The 21,105-nt window shown below is 41.9% G+C and overlaps 1 protein-coding gene across 1 annotated transcript in view; it reads right to left on the bottom strand.

Moving 5' to 3' along the window:
• The window catches only part of LOC117353985 (dynein heavy chain 5, axonemal-like), a 629,516-nt gene that overhangs the window by 124,977 nt on the left and 483,434 nt on the right, over positions 1–21,105 (bottom strand). The window contains exons 66-68 of the mRNA XM_033930650.1: positions 20,478–20,648; positions 15,665–16,043; positions 11,744–12,015 (exon numbers count right to left, since the gene is read on the bottom strand). Of these exons, the coding sequence (XP_033786541.1) occupies positions 11,744–12,015; positions 15,665–16,043; positions 20,478–20,648 (822 nt within the window). The remainder of the gene's footprint in view (positions 1–11,743; positions 12,016–15,664; positions 16,044–20,477; positions 20,649–21,105) is intronic.

Below are 21,105 nucleotides of genomic sequence, written 5' to 3'. Positions count from 1 at the left end.
TAAATTGACAGATTGGGATGTATGAGTTAGTAAAGTTAAAAGCTTTTTTTCTTTATGTTGAAAGTACTTTTCTGATATGTTTTCTACTTTTTGTAGAATCTATTTATTTATTATTCAGACTTTATATATCATATTAACTTAAGATGTTTGTATAAGTCATGGTCTGTCATGTTATTTTGTAATGCCGCCTAGGAATAGGCGGTTGATAAACTTTTTAAATAAATAAAATATTCCATATAAAATCACAAACTGGTTTACCAAAAAATCACATAAAGCAAAAATACAAAAACAAATTAAATTAAAATGCAATACAATCACACCACATCATAAGCAACAAATTAATCAGGAAATGCTTGCCTAACAAGCCATGTCTTCAATTGAGTACAAGAAGCGATCAAACACATGGCAATACAAACTTATGAAAACAAAGCTTTCTAAAGATCAAGGGGTTGGAGGCATCCATTGTAATAGTCGGTAGAGGAGGCTGGAATGGACAGCCTTGTTGCAGGACCATGGAGTGAATCTACCATAAACCGAAGTCTTGATACTAGTTGGTAGAGTAAAGGGAGAGTGTCCTACCCCCACATGAGATGGGCAGCGGCAACAAATCAGCCAAGGCCATGCCAACAGGAGGGAGGGAGGGGAAGGGGGAGGGGGGACGGGGAGGGAAGCAGGCTTGGAGGGTAGAACCGGGGGTGGGGTGGGGGATAGGCCAATGGGGTCCAGGGAGGTGGGTTTTGGGGAGGCACACTGGGTAGGCGAGCTTCAGCTTAAGCCCCATTTCTAGCCAAGCATTGAGCGCAGGAGGCCGCATTGCAGCAGCGGTCCTTGGTACCTGCAAGAAGATTGTGTTTCTTCCTCCCAGTCAGGCCTTCATGAGCGGGAACATCGGGCAGAGCTCGACAATCTATCCGGCTCCAGCGTGCAGTCAGTGGCGAGTCTCACTATGGGCAGCCACCTTTTAGTATGGGAGAGAGAGCATGAGGCAGCATGTGGGAGCAGCGTGTTGCCGTTGGCTGCAGTGTCAGAGCGATCAGCGCAGATCAGCGTGTGGTGAGAGGGTAAAGACAGTAAGAATAGGAAACAGCAGGCGGCTTAGGGGGGAGAGGACGGGAATGAACAAGGGAGGGGGAAGGGAGGGGGAGCAGCAGCACCATGGGAAAAGGGCCGCATGGTGATGGGACCCTGTATGGGTGTTTGCACCATGTTAAGAGGGCCACGTGGCAGTGAAGAGCCATATATGAGGGTCGGCAGGATTTAAAATGGTGAAGCAAAGCACGTGGCATTGGGGAGCCCTATATGAGGGCCAGCAAGATGTAAAATGAAAAAGCAAAGCATATGCAAGCAGGCAGGTTCAATTGTTTACTTAAAAAACAAATTAAAGTGTATAAAAAGGGAGGTGTGCAGGCACTGGCAGCGTGAGGTCAGGTGCACGTTCATCCTTTTCTGCTTTTCAGTTTTTATATATCTTTGCTCTGGACAGTTGCATTGCATTAAGTTCTATTATTACAGGATGCCTTTATGCCATAGCTGCTGATCATCGGGGAGTTAAGCATCATGCAGAGTAGGAGCATGGCGAAGCACCTGGTGGCCGGTGGGTAGTGGTGGTTTTGTTGTTCTCTCAGTATTAACCAATGTATGTTTGTTTGTTGTAGAAATATGCCTTCACAGCGCAAGAAGACTTCCAGACAGTCTGCGGGCAAGCAAGCAGTGGGAGCCAGTCCGGCGGCTGCGCAAGGCGTGGGTGCTCCAAAGAAGATGCCGAAAATGCCCGGGACACCTCGGTGAGGGACACCTCGGCGAGGCAGGCGAAGCAAGAACTGGACGAGTTAATGGCGGTTCTGAGGAACCATGGCTGGCATCAACACCCTCAAGGCCTTGGTATACACCAAGCTAGGCCAAGATCAACTCTACAAACTCCAGTGACAGTCTGCAAAGATGCAGGTGTCAAATTGGAAGAATGGTATCGGCAGTTAGGAGACTGACACATTGGTACCAATTCCACGGAAGGAAGGATGGAAATGCTGAGAGCTGTTCAAAGGCTGGGTACTATGACAGGGAGAGTCCTGTCATGCTGGATGAAACCCTGCAGTGCTCTAAAACTATCCCTAAACCTGCTCCTAGAAGCAGGCAGGTTAGGGAAACTGCCCTGCAGAATTTATCCCCAGTGAAAGATAACTCAAAAGTGACCCAATTATACTTGCCTAATTCTAGTGTAGGGAATGCTAAAAGCAAAGAGCTACAAGGACTAGCATGCACCAGGCAGGTGATAGCAAAACCCACAAACGGATTAGCTCCTGCAATCAGCTCTGCTGAGGGCAGGGCTAGTCAGCAGGGAAGCTATCCAGGCTCATTAGCAAAGCACCAGAGAACCACAGGTGTTTCTAGAGGCAATAAGCCCAATGCCAGAGAAAAGGGTGTGGTCTCTAGGGTAAGGAGGCAGCAACAAACTTACAGCATTCCTGAATCCTTGGAGAAAGGCAGACCTACGCAAGCCTGGATTCAGAAAGCAGAGACTAGCACTTCCAAAAGCAAGCAGGTAGAAAACCTCAAAATTAAAGCCTGTAATCATGTTTCTGAAGATCAGTGGCGTACCAAGGGGGGGAGGCGGAGGGGGGGGCGGTCCGCCCCAGGTGCAAGGCCCGAGGGGGTGTTCAGCTGGCCAGGGAATAGGCTGCCGTCGGGGAAAGAAAGAAGCCGGCGCCGAATTCTCCCTCCCTGCTGTTTCTCTTCCCCAAGCCGAGCAACTCTAGCAGTCTGACGTCAATTCTGACATCGGAGAGGACGTTCTGCACCAGCCAATCGCTGCCTGGCTGTCCCGGAATGTCCTCTCCGACGTTAGAATTGATGTCGGACAGCCAGAGTTGGTCGGCCCACAGGAAAAGAAGGAGGGCGAATTTGGCGCCGGCCTGTTTCCGATGGCCAGTGGCAGCCTTTCCCCGGCGGTGGTGGCAGCATGGTAGTGGTAGCGGCGGTGGCATGGGGGAGGGAAGGGAGAAAGAAAGAAAGAAAGAAAGGGGGGGAGCCAGGGAGCCAGAAAGAAAGCAAGGGGGGGACAGGGATCCAGAAAGAAAGAAAGGGGGCAGGGTGAAAGAAAGAAAAAAAAAATGGGGCATGGGGAAAGAGAGAGAAAGACAGACATAGAGAAAGAAAGGGGGCATGGAGAGAGAAAGAAAGAAGGGGGCAGGGGGAAAGAAAGAAATGGGACACGGAGAGAGAGAGAAAGACAGACATACAGAAAGAAAGGGGGCATGGAGAGAGAAAGAAAGAAGGGGACAGGATGAAACAAAGAAAAAGTTGAGGGAGGGAATGAAGTCTGGAGGAGAGGAAGCATATAGGAGGCTGAAATAAGGGAAGAAATATTGGATGCACAGTCAGAAGAATAAAGTGCAACCAGAGACTGATGAAATTACCAAACAAAGGTAGGAAAATGATTTTATTTTCAATTTAGTGATCAAAATGTGTCCGTTTTGAGAATTTATATATGCTGTCTATATTTTGCACTATGGGCCCCTTTTACTAAACTTGCAATAGCAGTTTTTAGCGCAGGGAGCGTCAAGAGCAGTGTGGGGCATTTAGCGCAGCTCCCTGCGCTAAAAAACGTTATCGCGGTTTAATAAAAAGGGAGGGGGTATATTTGTCTATTTTTGTATAGTTGTTACTGAGGTGACATTGCATAAAGTCAAGGCAGAGGTCATCTGCCTTGACCTCTTTGAAAACCCACGGAATATAAATGATAATTAACATTTCTCTGCGTACAATGTGCTTTGTGTTTTTAAAATTTTATTGTTGGTAGATCATTTTGACTTGGCCACGAAGGTAACGGGGGGGGGAGGTGGGGGAGGGAGGGGAACTGCTGAAAGACATCTAGTAATCCTTGCAGGCTTGACTGCAGGGAATTATTTTTGTAAAATCATGTTTTGTTATGTGACTGGCATTATTTAGACTTTAATTTCTATGAATGAATAGAATGAAAATGATATAAAATTACTTGCTTGTTTTTATGTGCGTGCGCTGAAGGAAAGTGGAGAGAGAGTGGGCTGAGGACGCTGAAGGGAAATGGGAAAGAGAGAGTGGGGAGAAGACGCTGATTTATAAATTGACAATTGTACAGAATATTGTTTCTTTTTATACTTTAATATAAACAATTCAAGGCTTGTGTGGTTGGAAACAGGTGGTTTGTGGAGATGAGGACCGAGCTTACGGGGATTAGTCCAATAAAATGGTATTTTCATATTTCTCATTATTTGTTTTATTTTTATTTGTTAATTTGTAAAGTGGTTATTGTTATGTATCAGTTTTTCAAATTTACATCTACTGTCTTTATATTTTGCACAGTATTAGAGGACATGTATTACTGTTTTTGTGGTGTTGTGGTGTTGCATTGTATGCAGAGTCTGATTTCTTGGCAGTTCAGTTTAACTTTTGTCTACATATTTCTATTTTTAGTTTGTGATTATTCCATATTGGGCAAAGGTATATCTGTCTGTGTGTATGAAAGGGACATGGCTTTCTGATAGCATCGACTGTACTGGATCAATTGACTGTGTAGGATCTGGTTTGTTTAGTTTTACAATGTATGTGTTGGTGTTCTAGTGCTCACTGCAGTGTTTAAGATGCTGCCTTTTCCTAGGTACACTCTTGTTGTGCGATATGTAGATTGTTACTAAAAATCATATTTTTCATATAGATGGGAGGGTGTCAAAAAATGATGGGCCCCGGGTTTCACATATGCTAGGTACGCCACTGCTGAAGATAATGAATATGATGAAGAAAATGAAGAAATGTTAGTAGGGGATATTGAAATGGAGCCTGAGGAATTAGACACGTTTGAAGGCATGGTCACAGAATAACATTTGGGGGAAGTAAAACCAGAATGCTGCCCAGAACTGTGCAAAGCATGGCAGCAGAACTGTGAGAACGAAACCCAATTTAAAAGGGACTTCTTTTGGGTTTTGTTTTTTTTCTCTTTTCTGACTGATACAAAAAGTGGCTGTAAGGAGAACTTTGTGATCAATCTTTTCCAAGCATCGTCAGCCGCAATTGAACTGGATAATAAAACTTGGAACTGGCAATTATTGGTGGAAAGTTGTTGTTTGTTTGGTTTTTTTCCTTTTCTCTGCTGTGCTTATTCCAGAGAGGTCCTCTTAAGAGTGCTAATACTTGCGCCTGGGGCGAGAGCTGGGTTGCCAGCACTAGGCTTACCCCTGGCCCCGTCACTATATATATATATATATATACATACTATATATATATATATACACACTATATATATATATATATACATTTTTTTTTTAATTGAACTTTGGGAATGAGAAACACTCTGGTTTTAAAAGAGTCACCTAGTCGAATGCTTATCTGTGGTTTTAGAAATCCTGGAACAAAGTTGGTATTAAACTGAAAGGCATGCCATGTTGGTTTGAGATTTGAATATTATCACTAACTATAATGGTATAATCAATGTAAATTTGATCACATGTGAATGATAAATTAGCTTTGCTATTTATTTGTATATAAATTTAATCTATTTTGTTTAAACAACATCTGATAATTGTTGGACAAACCTATTTAGTTTTTATGTGCTCTTAATTGTTACTTTTTTTTTTAAGTTGCAACAAATAAGTATAAATGTTTAACCTCTGTGTTGGTTTGAATTGAAGGGGAAACCTATTGAAACATCTGACTATGATTATACCATCTCATACATTTAATTATAACTAAATTGTTATGTAATTGCATCACATCACCACTAGGAGATTCTACAAATGCTTCTTGGGTATCAACTGCACTAGTGACCTGGGGTTCCTGGCATCATGCTATGAAGAGAACAGATGTCAGTGCATCTTAGCCTTTGCCCGATGCACAATATATGGGTTCCTCAGTGCTGATGAGGACAATATACCATAGAATTCAGACATTCTTTGTGTTGGGTCCAATGAAAACCAGCTCAATTGGACCCTACTAATGCCTGATGTTGAGGCACGGGGCAACCTCCTTGATACTGGTGCATCCCCCAGTGTTTGATGCACTCTAGCTACTGGGACCAATGTCAGCTTCAACAGATTGGTCTTAGAAGCACCAAAAGGTTTCTCCCACAGGGCCTCCCTGTTCTTTTGAGTCCATTTCTGTATTAGAACCCTCGTGGTCAGAGCCTAAGAATGGTAGACACCAGTTATGGGGATCAGCTTCAGAAATGACTCTGTTGTACCTAGCCAAACAATAGAATAAGTGTGATTTATCTGTTGTACCTAGAGCACCGCTTAAAATCACTGGGAGTTATCTGTCACATCAAGGCAAGAGCGTAGCAGGTTCTTCAATTTTGGGGGCATCCAGGGATTAAGTGCTAATCGCAGCTCAGGAGGTCCTGACACAGCTTAACGAAACGCTGGCTGGCCATCGTCACATAGCTGTTCTTTTGGAGTTTAGAGTAGGGCTCCCAGTGCATGTGGATGGAAATTTATTGAAATATTTGAAAAGTATTTATTATTGAAAAAAATATTTATTACTGAAGATAGGAATACTTGGAGGAGGGTTTTTTTTAATGCTGATGAGGTAGCTCTAATAGTAGCCTGGATGCTTATAAAATTAGCAGCAGGCATGAGACTGAGGCTTTTTCTCCCCCTTTACAAGATTCCTGAAGCATAGTAGTGGCTTTTTGAGTTTTAAGTCCACAGTGCGTTGTTGAGCCTCAGGAAGAGGTTTAAAATTATGCTCTTGTAAAGAAGTTAAAAGTGAAATCTCTTTTTTTGAGAACAGGATTTGCACTAAGGGTATTTTAGTTTTTTTATTACAGTCCGTCAGTCCCTTTGTGTTTGTGAGTGTTTGTGAGTCATTGGGACAACATATTACTCCCTTATCTTCTCCCATCCCTCCCCCAAGTCAGACATACATTTGTTGATGAGGATGCCGAGGCCCTTCCAGCCAAATAAATACAGTGTCGCTGATCCTCCCTCCTCCTTGTGTTGCATCCTTCCTACAGAAGTTGGCACATGAATTCGGCCATAGACGCTGGGACTTATTACATATATTTTTAAATTATAGAATAGTTTTTTGTTGCTTTGGGTGTCCTGTGCTTTCATTTCTATGCAGTTGGTTGCTCTAACGAATATTAAGGTCCCAAGTCTTCTACACAGGTTTCCTGTCCACAGTGAAGAGCAGAAGAGAGGGAGGGACAAGGAGAGTTGCCACTATGCCCTTTCTGATACAGGCAGGGTTTACAAGTATTCTCACATTAATATCACATGCTGGATCTAACTACTCAAATGTCTTGTAACTGGACTGGACCCAGCAGGTAGGCCAAAGGGTATTCCCTGCTTGGGCCACATGCATAAGTTCTCTATCAAATGCCTGAGCCCATAAACAACCTCAGAGCAATCTACTGAGGACTTCTATGCCACACTTAGCTACAGAAGGCTATAACAGAGGCATCTCACAGAACAGCTGTTGTGCTGATCAGTAGGCTACAGCAGCAGGCTGAATGTCAAATTTTTCATTGAAAGAGCACAGCAGCACTGCCTAGTTAGGAAGGAAATATCTCTGCAAAGCACCAAAGAGGTGCTTTGTTTAGGAGCAGAATGCCACTATATAGCATAGCAACACACTCCCTAAGTCCCAAATGACATATGTAAACATATTGAGCACTGCTTTTTGCAGCTGCAAAAATCAGCACCGCATGACACTCTATAAACAGTGCTACAAGTTTGGAGCTGTTTATAGATGGTGGAACACAAAACCTGAGTGGAATTGTCCCAATCAGAATGGTGAGCACCAAACAAGTGTCCTTCAACTCATCTGATAAATGCAAATGCCTTTATTAATCCGAAGTCTCGTGTATACATCCAATCACTCAACGATCCGACATGCACAGTTACAGCACGTCCGTTGTGATAATCAGTCGTTTACATCCTTGAGTTAGCCGCATGTAGAGGGTATGTGCATCTTTGTATTTTACACGGTTTTCTAACACACCCATTGAAAACTCATAAGACTCCTGAGGCAGGCCGGTTGGGCCGAAACATGTGCATGTCGGGTCGTTGAGTCATTGGATGTATACACGAGACTTTGGATTAATAAAGGCATTTGCATTTATCAGATGAGTTGAAGGACGCTTGTTTGGTGCTCACCATTCTGATTGGGACAATTCCACTCTGGTTTTGTGCTTTTGAGTTTGTGGTTTTGTTACCCCTGTTTTATTTTATAGATGGTAGAATCCATGCTCAAGTTTTAGGTACGGGGTAGAGAATGACAGTGACAAATATTTCCCTGCGGAAACTCATTTTTCTGTCCTGTCCCAGAGAGTTCTTTTCCATAACTCCATAAAATGTCCACCACCATTCCTGCAAGCTCTGTCCTCATCTGCACAAGGCTCAAACACTTAAAAATCATAAGTGTTCGAGGCTTGTGTGGTTAAGGCAGAGCTTACAGGAATAGGGCAGGGACAGCAACAAAACTCACGGGGACGGGGATGGGGAAAAATTTGTCCCCATGTCATTCTCTAGTATGGGGATATACACCAAGTCATACCTGGCATAAATCTTCATGCCTAACTTCGACACAGATTCTCCCCCCCCTCTGAATTTTATAATATTGTGCATATCTTATGTGAATGCCACTGACCCGCCTATGCTCCTCCCATAGCCTCGTCCCCTTTTCTGTTACATGCTAAAAAATGTATATATGCACATCTTTATAGAATAGCATGTAGCAACTTATATGAATAATGGCAAATTGTTGCCAATTAGCGCCAATATTTGATTGGTAGTACGGATTAGCTCATTAAGCAATTAAATTGCATGCAGAAATTGGGGACAAGCTCAAATATTCACATGCAGAAAGAAGAAAAACATACGAAACTTTAGTAAACGGGCCCCTAATATGGTAATCCTTCCACTTTCCCATTTCAAATATTTTGACTCTTTAAAACACAGAGAGGGAAATTTTTGATAGGTCATCTAAGTCTGACTTTGGACGTTTTGAGATAAACATCCAAAAATCTGGTGGAGAAAATGTTCATTTTTGAACCTGCAAGATGTCTCATTTTTTTTTTTTTTAATGGCCTAGCTAGACATCCAATTTTGTTTTTACATTATCGCAAAAAAAAAAAAAAAATCCAAATTATAAATGTCCAAAACAAACCATTTGCACGTAGGAAGGACCAACATTTTTAATGGACAGACCACACAGACATGCCAGCAGAACAGTGGGGGACCCTAGAGGGCACTGCTGTGAACTCCACATTAAGGGTGTCAAGTATATATCTCACCATAACCTCATCTATTATATGGTATGCTTCCAGAACTCTCCCAAATCCTACTGTACCCACCTGTCTATTACTCCAATAGCCCTTATGCCTATAGGTGTCACCTATATGGCAGTACAATGGGTTTTTGGTGGGTTTTGGAGGGCTCACACTTTCTACCACAAGTGTACTAGTTAGGGTGGCATACGAGCTTGGTTCGTCTGCTCTGAAGTTCACTGCACTGCCCACCAGGCTACTCCAGAGACCTGCTTGCAGCTCTACTAGGACTGGCCATAGGGCCATAGAAACTGCAGCTTTCATAGAGACAGATATGCACTGTTATATGCAGATATTTCGAAGGTTGAAGAGGGGTCAGTGACCACTGAGGGAGTATGTGGTCACCATATTTTCATCCCTCCAGTGGTCATCTGGTCAGTTTGGGAACCTTTTGGCTCTTATTCATTTTAAAAACGGGTCTAATCCAAAATGTTCAAACTGTGCTCTGGTCACAATAGATAAATTAAAGTAGGGAGACTAGTTTGTTAAATCTCGTAAAAGCTAGGAGGTCTAAAATGGTATAGAGTATCAATACTGTATGAAACTCCTAAAAAGGAAAATTATATATAGGTAAATTATATATAAGGAATTATTATACTTTTATTCACATACACTCAGAAATGTGTAATTCAGCCAAAAGCCGAAGCTCCTATAGCCGAACCCATCGACCCATCACTGTGTATGGAAATTTTGAAGAAAGTGCTAATGTGTGCTATTCAAAAAGCAGGAATTATTTTCGATGGCAAAGGTAAAGGAGGGAAAGAGATTCCCACTTATCTCTTATAGGTGTTCAACAGGTCCTGACATGGACCATGTTTCAAAATGCTGTTTCAAGGAACCCAAAATAAAGTCTTAGCGGTTCGAATGCCAAAGAACTAGTGACAGTGCAATTGGGGCAATAATCTCGTATTCTGTTGAAAAAAGAGAAAAGCTTAGATATCATATCTTCATAGTTATATAACTTTCTGCAGAAAATGAACTGTATTAAATCAATATAAAAGATTGTGGGTACTTGCCATATAGGTATGATTGGGAGAGAGACTTCTCTGCTTCTGCTTTCATATAACAGCTGTAGAACACCGACTTGAGTTTAAAATAAAGTATGCTAACGTCATCGCGCCTGTGTGGGGTGACGTGAAGACCAGCTGAGTCTTGATCCGACTGTCAGTGAAAGCAAATGCTGGAGCTAGCCAAAAGCTTTAAGGATTTATAAAAACGCTTGCCATTCTACTTCGCTGTTCAGAGCCTCAGGATGTAAAGTGTATAATTTAAGAATCAACCGTTATTCTTTGATCCATGGGACCTGGGAGAAGTCTCCACCTCTTGGTAGTCTGGGTACTTCTACAACTGAGAAACGGAAATCCTCAATGCGTTAGCATATTTTATTTTAAACTCAAGTCGGTGTTCTACAGTCGTTAAACGAAAGCAGAAGCAGAGAAGTCTCTCTCCCAATCATACATATGTGGCAAGTACCCACAATCTGCGTTGCTTTTATATTGATTTAATACAGTTCATTTTCTGCAGAAAGTTATATAACTATGAAGATATGATATCTAAGCTTTTCTCTTTTTTCAACAGAATACGAGATTATTGCCCCAATTGCACTATCACTAGTTCTTTGGCATTCGAACCGCTAAGACTTTATTTCGGGTTCCTTGAAACAGAATTTCGAAACATGGTCCATGTCGGGACCTGTTGAACACCTTTAAGAGATAAGTGGGAATCTCTTTCCCTCCTTTACCTTTGCCATCGAAAATAAATCCTACTTTTTGAATGGCACACATTAGCACAAACTGTGCCTTGGACATTTCGTAAAATGTTTGATTATTGCTGTACAATATTAAAGTGCTAAGCCTGCCCTAATCCCACCCAAAACCTGCCTCCAACACACACCCTTAAGATTTAGGTGCACTGGAGACACACAACCATAAAGACGTCTAGAAAGTCAGTTTCGAAAATGCCCACTTGGACGTTTTTGACTAGTAAGATGTTCAAGTGCCGGTTTATGCCATCTTTTGTACGTCTATTTTTTTTTTTTAAATAAGTCCCAGAATTTGAGAAAAATTTAGGACCATTGGGAATTCTACCTTTGAATTCAAGCTTAGGGCCCTATTTTTATTTACAAAGCCACAGTTATGTTTCCCATGGCAAATACACCAAAGCTCATTCAATTCCTGTAGGCTTTGTTGCATTTGCCACAGGAGAATTGCTAGTGTGGCTTTGTAAAAGAGGTCTTTAATTATTTAACATTGTTGTGACCAAAACTCTGTCTAATTTGACATATATATAAGTCATTCCGCTCACTAAGCACAAATGAATCCTAAACAACAAACAATAATTTGTCATGTATTGTGAAATTATCAAAATGGTCAAGAGGATGAATATCAATCATTATGTTTTAACAAATATTTTCATAAATCGTACAATAATAAATGTTTATACATTTACCTGTGCAATGGTACGATCAGGACACCAACTGCGAATAAGTAGCAGTTTACGAAAAGTGTCCAATATATTGTCATACCCATCTGGCAGAGGAGTCTCTTCAGGGGCTTCCTCATCAAACCAGGCTTTCCAGGCCTTCTCATTCTTTGCAACTAGCCCCAAAAGCTGAGTAAAAGGCTGTAAATTAGACAACTGGACAAGATTGAGCCACGTCAGATCAAGGATCCACTTCTTTGGCTTTGGCTCTACAGAATTGAGATCCAGTGTTGCCCCACCTATAAAGATGGAAAGATATAAACCAAAAAATATGGTAGGTCAAGGTTAAACACACTCCCCCCAATATTCAGCAGTACTTAGCCAGCCAGGAACTCACTTTCTCTCCATCAACTCTCAGCTACCTCTCTGAAACAGAGATGTTCCAGCCGGAACCTCAATACTTCAAAAATCTGAGAAATACAAAGAACCACAGCGGCACTGGCACAAAGCCCACCACTATTACTATTATCCATTCTATACAAACTCTACTGAGAAATCTCATGGAGTCTGCTAGCAATGCAGTAGCAAACTCTGCAGACTGTAATTCATATTTTAGTCACTGGGCATAATTAAGAAGGGGATCACGAGTAGATAGGAAGATGTCATAATGCCACTTTATAGAACAATGGTCAGACCACACTTGGAGTACTGTGTCCAACATTGGTCTCCATACCTTACGAAGGATATAGCTCTGCTGGAGAAAGTGCAGAGGCGAGCCACAAAACTTGTCAAAGGAATGGAGCATTTGAACTACAAAGATCGACTCAGGAAACTGGGACTGTTTACCCTCGAGAAGAGAAGACTGAGAGGGGACTTGATAGAGACTTTTAAAATATTAAAAGGATTTGATAAAATAGACCAAGAAGCAGCATTACTAACATTTTCAGAAGTGACACGGACAAGAGGTCATAGCCTGAAACTGAGTGGCAGCAGGTTCAGGACAAATGTCAGGAAGTTCTGTTTCACACAGCGCATGGTGGGTGCTTGGAATGCTCTCCCCGAGGAGGTTGTGGAGAAGACTACTGTACTGGGATTCAAGCGCAAGTTGAATGCACACCTTCTTGCATATCATATTGAAGGATACGGTAAATCCGGGTCTCTAAAAAGGAGTACCTAAATGGGCCGCCGCATGTGCGGATCACCGGACTGGATGGACCTCGGTCTGATCCGATGAAGGCATTTCTTATGTTCTTATGTCTGATGTCAACTACAAGTAAGAATAAGGCAACTAGGAATTCATGATGTCTCATGTCTTATTACCCCCGCTAGGTAACAGCGATCACAACACGATCCAGTGCAGGCTTGAAATTGGATCATCAAAGGGGAAAAGAACCACAACGACGGCACTCAATTTCAAAAAAGGAAATTATGATGTCATGAGGAAAATAGTGGGAAAGAAACTCAAAGGCAACATAGGGAAGACGGAATCCGTAGAACAAGCCTGGACCTTACTCAAGGAGACTATGCACGAAGCGCAAAACCTATGCATCCCCAAGTTCAGAAAAGGGTGCAAAAAAAAAATAGAACGAAAAATCCAGTGTGGATAACAAATGCAGTGAAGAAGGCGATAAGCGACAAGAAGGCATCGTTCAGGAAATGGAAAAAAGACCAAACAGAGGAGAACCAAAGAGTGCACAAACAACACCAGAAGGAGTGTCACCGAGTGGTTAGAAAAGCAAAAAGAGAATACGAAGAGAGACTTGCAGAGGAAACAACAAACTTTAAGTCGTTCTTCAGATACGTCAAGGGGAAGCAACCGACGAGAGAAGAAGTGGGACCATTGGACGATGGTGACAGAAAGGGAGTAGTAAAAGAAGAGAAAGAGATAGCTGACAGGTTAAATGAGTTCTTCACGTCAGTCTTCACAATGGAAAATATAACCAACATTCCGGAACCCGAGGAGATCGTAATAAGAGACCAAGATGATAAGCTGGTCGATTTAGAAGTAAGCCAAGAGGATGTACTTAAGCAGATTGACAGACTAAAGAGCGACAAATCGCCAGGTCCGGACGGCATTCACCCAAGGGTACTCAAGGAGCTAAAAAACGAAATAGCGGAGCCATTTCGACAGATATGCAACCTATCCTTAAAAACTGGTGAGATCCCGGAGGATTGGAAAATAGCAAATGTCACGCCCATCTTCAAGAAGGGCGCAAGAGAAGACCCGGGAAACTACAGGCCGGTAAGCCTGACCTCAGTCCCGGGAAAGATGATGGAGGCACTGATCAAAGACAGCATCTGTGAGCACATCGAAAAAAATGGGCAGCTAAAACCGAGTCAACACGGCTTCTGCAAGGGTAGGTCATGCCTCACTAACTTATTGTACTTCTTTGAGGGGGTGAGCAGTCAGGTGGATAAAGGGGAATCTATAGACATCATTTACCTTGACTTCCAAAAAGCCTTCGACAAGGTGCCACACGAGAGACTGCTTAAAAAGATATGGAACCACGGGGTACAAGGGGAGGTCCACCGATGGATCAAGGTCTGGCTGGCAAACAGGAAGCAGAGGGTTGGCGTAAAGGGCCACTACTCAGACTGGAAAGGGGTCACGAGCGGAGTTCCGCAGGGGTCGGTGCTGGGACCGCTCCTGTTCAATATCTACATAAACGACCTAGAGGCGGGAATCAAGTGTGAGGTCATTAAATTTGCAGATGACACCAAACTATGCAGCAGGGCTCAAACCAGGGAAGACTGCGAAGATCTTCAAAAGGATCTAACACAGCTGGAAAAGTGGGCCGAAAAATGGCAGATGAGCTTCAACGTGGGGAAATGCAAGGTCATGCACGTGGGGAAAAAGAACCCGATGTTCACATACAAAATGGGGGGAACATCACTAGGGGTCAGCAACCTGGAGAGAGACCTGGGAGTGATGGTAGATGCAACACTGAAGGCATCAGCACAATGCGCCACGGCCTCAAGGAAAGCAAACAGAATGTTGGGTATCATTAAGAAGGGTATTACAACCAGGACGAAAGAAGTCATCATGCCGCTATATCGTGCAATGGTGCGGCCGCACCTGGAGTACTGCGTCCAGTACTGGTCGCCGTACCTCAAGAAAGACATGGCGGTACTTGAGGGAGTACAAAGAAGAGCAACTAGACTGATAAAGGGAATGGAAAAACTTCCATATACCGAAAGATTGAAGCAGTTGGGACTTTTCTCCCTGGAGAAGCGAAGACTTAGAGGAGACATGATAGAAACCTTCAAGATCCTGAAGGGCATAGAAAAAGTAGACAGGGACAGATTTTTCAAATTAAGGGGCGCCACAAGTACAAGGGGGCACTCGGAGAAATTGAAAGGGGACAGGTTTAGAACAAACGCTAGGAAGTTCTTTTTCACTCAGAGGGTGGTGGATACATGGAACGCGCTTCCAGAGGCTGTTGTAGACAAGAAAACATTAAATGGTTTCAAAGAAGGTTTGGATAGATTCCTAGAAGAAAAAGGGATTGAGGGGTATAGATAGGTATAGACCATTGCTCAGGAAATGGGCCTGATGGGCCGCCGCGGGAGCGGACCGCTGAGCAGGATGGACCTAGGGTCTGCCTCAGCGGAGGCAACTTCTTATGTTCTTATGTTCTTATGAAAGATGGCAGGCGGGCAGATGGATCTCCAAAATCTTTACCTCCTCCAATAGTTGAGATGAAAATAGATCAAAATCCAAGATGCTGGATTATAATCTTGTTCCCCCCATTTATAATAAGATATTTATTTTTAGAACTGCCTTATATTTGAGACTACTTTGTATATAGATCAATATGGTACATGCATTTCATGGGTCTTGTTAATGATACAACCCTTCATTTAAAAACAAAAATCTAAGGAGGACAAAATGTGCACCATCCTCAGAAAAATACAGAGCACTAATAAAAAAACACCTTTAGAATTTACCTTTGATGAATGTTTGAAATTCATTGTGAGAAATTTTCTTGGCCTGTAATTCTATCTTCAGTGCCATAAGTAAGGTGAAGAGGAACTTGTGATCTTCATAAAGCCCTCGAGCTGTGTATTTGAACACTTCAAAAGTCAGATATTCAATTATATTTGCAATCCGTTTAGATGTGATTTGAGTTTTCACTGATCTTTCCATAGAAGTATCAAAAATGCCCAGGAACTGGCGTAGAGATGTCTGGTACATCATGTTTACTAAACTCATTTCTACAATGAGGAAGTACAGGATGCTGCCACGTGTAGCAACTGGACGATATTCTTCACGTGCTGTATTTATTTTCACTTCTGTTTCTGCTGCAATGCTCAGCTTGTCACTGACCTTAAAATAAAATTCAACAAAATCATTATCATGTGAAGTTCACTTAAATTTTAAAGACAAAAAAAAATCTCTATTCATATTAAAATTTTATTAACTAAGTAGAGTGTGCCATGGCCAGTATTCAAATAAAAGAGCTCCAAGATTACATATCCTACACAAAGGGGATTTGGTGGCTTGCTCTTGTCTTGTATCTATACTGAAGCAGTTTCCCCTTTTTGGTAGGGGACACTACATCAAGGAACATAAGAACATAAGCAATGCCTCCGCTGGGTCAGACCTGTGGTCCATCGTGCCCAGCAGCCCGCTCACGCGGCGGCCCAACAGGTCCAGGACCTGTGCAGTAATCCTCTATCTATACCCTTCTATCCCCTTCTCCAGCAGGAAATTGTCCAATCCTTTCTTGAACCCCAGTACTGTACTCTGCCCTATTACGTCCTCTGGAAGCACATTCCAGGTGTCCACCACACGTTGGGTAAAGAAGAACTTCCTGGCATTTGTTTTGAATCTGTTCCCTTTCAACTTTTCTGAATGCCCTCTTGTTCTTATATTTTTTGAAAGTTTGAAGAATCTATCCCTCTTTACTCTCTCTATGCCCCTCATGATCTTGTAGGTCTCTATCATATCCCCTCTGAGTCTCCTCAGGGTTTTGTCTTTCAGATGAGAGGTTAAACAAAGCTCCTGTTTATTCTCTACATTTTAAATATTAAATATCCTATAGTGATCTGTTGAAATCCCCCCTGCAGAACCTGCCTAATCAAACTTTATGGAATTTCTGCCCCTTTATACTGTACATCTATCCCGTTAACTTGGGATTTGAAAACAAAGGATTGGAAAATCTGTCCAAATATAATGGCAAAAAACATTAGACCTTGGTCTATTCAAAGCAGTGGTGTAGCCATGGGGCGGATGGGGGGGGAGGGGAGCTTTGGGAGCATGTCTCCCTCCCCAACCCCCCCCACCCCCCCCACACACACAAACACACTTTGAACTCTGGTCCCTGCTAGAACTGCAGTACCCCTTTACCTTTGCAGATGCCAAGGCTCCACCATCCAAATGAAAACAGCACCCAAGACTTTCCTCTACAACTCATGCTGCTTCCTTAATGCAGAAGTTGGTGACTGAACACACACTGGAAACTTCTGCATTAAGGAAGAAGTGTGAGGGGAGTGGCATAGGCACTGTATTTATTTGGATGGCGGGCCTCGAGTTCCTCGCCTGGAAAGGAAAGGTATGTTTAGCATAGGAGGGAAAGAGAGGGGGGGATTGAATGTATTGCGCCCCCTTCAGTTCATCCCTGGGCACCCCCAAAATTGGAGGGCTGGCTATGCCCCTGACTCAAAGCAGCCCAAGTCTGTTTCTACTATTTTGTGTTGCAAAAGGGCATCTTCTTTCCTCTGCATTATGTCCCATAATTCACTCATACAGCCAAAAAAAAAAAAAAAAAAGAAACAAAACCTACTATTGTTTGGATTTGTAAAAGAGAAAGGGGCTGTTGGGAAGGAGGAGAAGTCCATTTGCTGAATCATTTTGTTTCTTTTACGTTTGAAAATTACATTATTTCTTTCTTATAAGAACAGTGATTCTGCAAGTATAAAATTATAGCTAATTTTCCATGCAGACCATCAGCACAGAACATTGGTACATTGGCCCTGTCTGTGAATGAACAAAACCAATTTTTCCCAAACTGTTATTATATTTTTATTAGCTTTAGGCAGTGTATGGCTTAACAGATTACAGAGATATACTGGCATTGCATATGTTTTCTAACTACTATATAATCGTTCTGGATAAAATAACACATCGGTGACTGAAAAAGAGAAAGAATGAAGCTAAAATTACATCTAATTGTTTAACTTTATTTAATTACAATTTTATAAGGACGGAATTTTAGTTATGCACACATGGATGTGACCACATACGTGCATAAATAACCTCAATAAAATACTGACTAGTGCAAAAGTATACTTTGAAAAGATGATGTATACTTTGCCAGTGGGCATGCACAGAAGTGGAGCTTGGGTGGAACACACAAGGACATATATAGAAAATAAAATACTATCATTTACATGCTCCTCTTATGGGAGGGGCTTTAGGCGTCCAGGCCAATCAGAGCCTCAGACCCCTCCACGGCGCATCCCAGGATGCACAGGGGAGGAGAAAACCCACCATTTTGAAGAGGCAGGCCTGCTGGCCTGAGGGAGTAGGCATCTCTCCATCCAGCCATCATAAACAAGGTAAGAGGGAAGAGGCGGGGAGTTGTCAAAGGCACAGGGGGAATGCCAGGGGACGAGCTGTCAAGCCTTACTTTCCTGTCAGTGCTTGAGCCAATCAGTGCTCAGGTTCTAATCAGAAAGTAAGGCGACGACAGCTCAGACCTGTTGGAAAATTTTGGCTGCAAATGTGGCACAATCATTCAGCAATTATAAAGAATCACTCAGAGTGCTCATTTTAATATTAATGACCTCATTATACTACATTTGCATGGCAGTATCAGAGACTGCTAGAAAACTTGGAAAAGACCACGGTAAGTCATTTTAATAATCCACTGCTTAAATACATGAACATTAAACAGGCTGGAACCGGTTTAGCGAGCACGTTAAAGGCACATTTTAGTTTTGAGAATCTGTCCCTGCATGTTCTTGGTACCAGGTGATAGTCTGCTATGAGTTTTGGGAGACCTGTTTTTTGGGAATAGGATTTTTTCTTTCTGTTTGGGAATTTTGTATTTCTCTTTCTTTTTTCCAGGTTTTTGCTGGCCAATAATAGTATGGGAGACTCCATTGAGGAGCTTTGAGGCTGGATGATTTATTAAATGTTATTTAGTTTTAGAGTGCTCTACTTGGTATATTGAATGCAGAGACTGGTGGATATTTTTGGTATTTTTATATCTAGTCTGTTCACTTATTTTGATTTTTTTTAAAATTGAAGACCTACATTTAGGTAACAGTTATAGAATTAGGAAGATATTGTCAACAATAGGGCAATACAAAGATTATCTTTGTCAAACAAAAGATCAAAAACACTAATAATAGATAGATTTTGAGCCTGCTGGGACAGCCAGGGAAAAATGCTTGAGTACCTAAATAAATTGATGTAAACTGTTCTGAGCTCCTCTGGGAGAATGGTATAGAAAATTGAATGAATGAATGAATAATGGAATAATTCCAGCAATTTGAATTATAAATTCCAATACAGAGGAGAGAAGGACTTCAGACTTTCTTGCCCTTATAGAACCTTGGGCCCAAATTGATTACTCATTAGCCAAAAACTCTTCATAAATAACTAACGCGGCAGAGTTCATTCACGGGCGGACAAGGCCGAAGCAGCCTGTTTAGAGTGCTGCTGGGCTGATGCTGCTTAGGGAGGTATTGTAAGTAGGGCTCGCTCGTAGTCGGCGGGGTTCGGATGGGAGGGAGGGAAGGATGGGGATTCAGCTGCGTGGCAGGGGTGGTGCTCACTCAAGGGTTCTGTTACACAAGGGATGGGAGGGAGGGAAGGGAGACTGCCGGCAAATTCCGGGACTAGGGCTTATTATTGGGGTAGGGCTTATATTAAGACCTACCCCGAAAATCCTGCTAGGGTTATTTTCGGGGTAGGTCTTATTTTTGGGGAAACACGGTATGTATTAGAAATTTTGTTTTGTTTTCTTTTTCTTTCCTATTTAAAAATGAGTTCTTTTCATATATTTGAAAAAGTTATATTATAAACCGCTTTGATTCTTTTTGGCTGTACATGCGGTATATAAAGATTTTAATAAACATATTTCAACACTTATCTTCTAAAAAAATTGTGTCAATGCCAAAAAAGATCTCTATTTTGCCTGCAGAGCTGCTGATGAATGAGAGAAGTTATAGCCTCCCTGAAGCAGCGACACTGCAGGCAAAACAGAGAGTTCCACTTGGCATTGACATAAATCATTTAGAAGATGTTGCCCCCTGCAAACTGTCCCCAACTCCAAAAACTATTCCTCTGTAACTGCCCCATCACCTCAGAAACTACCTCCATAAGTACCCCATCACTCAGGAAATTGCATCTACCAAAATCTATACCACTCTGAAAACTGCATACCTCCCAAGTTCAGTCTCATGTAACTACCCCATAACTCCATAAAATGTCCACACCATCAAAAATTACCTCTCAATTGCTCCTCTATCCAACAAATTGCCCCACTCCAAAAAACTACACAGACACATTCATGCAGTAGTTTTGTCAAGAATTCTGTGAGCCTTGGTCTACATACTTCCTCATATGTTAAAATAAATATGTGATTTTTATAGTAATTTTAATAGTAATTTTCCTTCCATATGATTGTTAGCAAACACTGAATTGTCACAGAGTTATTACTCTGGTCTTAAATACAAAAAGAATTTGTCACCAACCAGTACCATAAATCCACAATTTTGTTTTATAAAATACCCTGTTGTTAACTAGTACCTCTTCTGCTGTTGATTTAGTGATGCGAAGGACTTCTATAAGTGATTCATCCTCTACTAAAGAACCTTCAGTACTTGTGAGGCGGAAAAGAAGATTGTCTTCTAGTTCTTGCATTTTTCTCTTGTTAGAAGTCACCTCTTCCATCAGCTTCACCCGTTCTGCCTCCAGTTCCTACAGACAAAATGTAATTTTATTTTTTATGACTAAGTCACAAAACAATTATTTATAGTATAAGTGCAACTCACAATATACCATTAGTGCCATTTTGATGAAAACATAAAATTATTGGAGCTAAAGGACAGATATTATCTATGTGAGGCAAAAGAAGGCAATTCCTATTTCAACATTAGCACATGGCCATCAATTCAAAAAGTGGAAAATTGGCCATTTTACAGCTGCAGCAAAAATGGCTTTAGTACACGGGAACAATCCGCACAAGGGTGAGCTCATGTAATGCATTACTTGCACATACCTCGCAGGTATAAATAATGCGAAAGTATTTTTTCAGCAATTAGTAGATGGTTTAACAACAACAGTTATAAACTGGGTTTCATGCTCAAAGACTGAGAAACAATAAAGGAAAACATTTGTTCAAAGATAAAGTGGTGAATTAATGGAACTGCATCTG

The sequence above is a fragment of the Geotrypetes seraphini genome, chromosome 2, assembly GCF_902459505.1.
Source record: "Geotrypetes seraphini chromosome 2, aGeoSer1.1, whole genome shotgun sequence".
Lineage (NCBI taxonomy): Eukaryota > Metazoa > Chordata > Amphibia > Gymnophiona > Dermophiidae > Geotrypetes > Geotrypetes seraphini.
The sequence above is the reverse complement of the archived record's forward strand: the minus strand, read 5'-3'. Positions and strand labels throughout refer to the sequence as shown.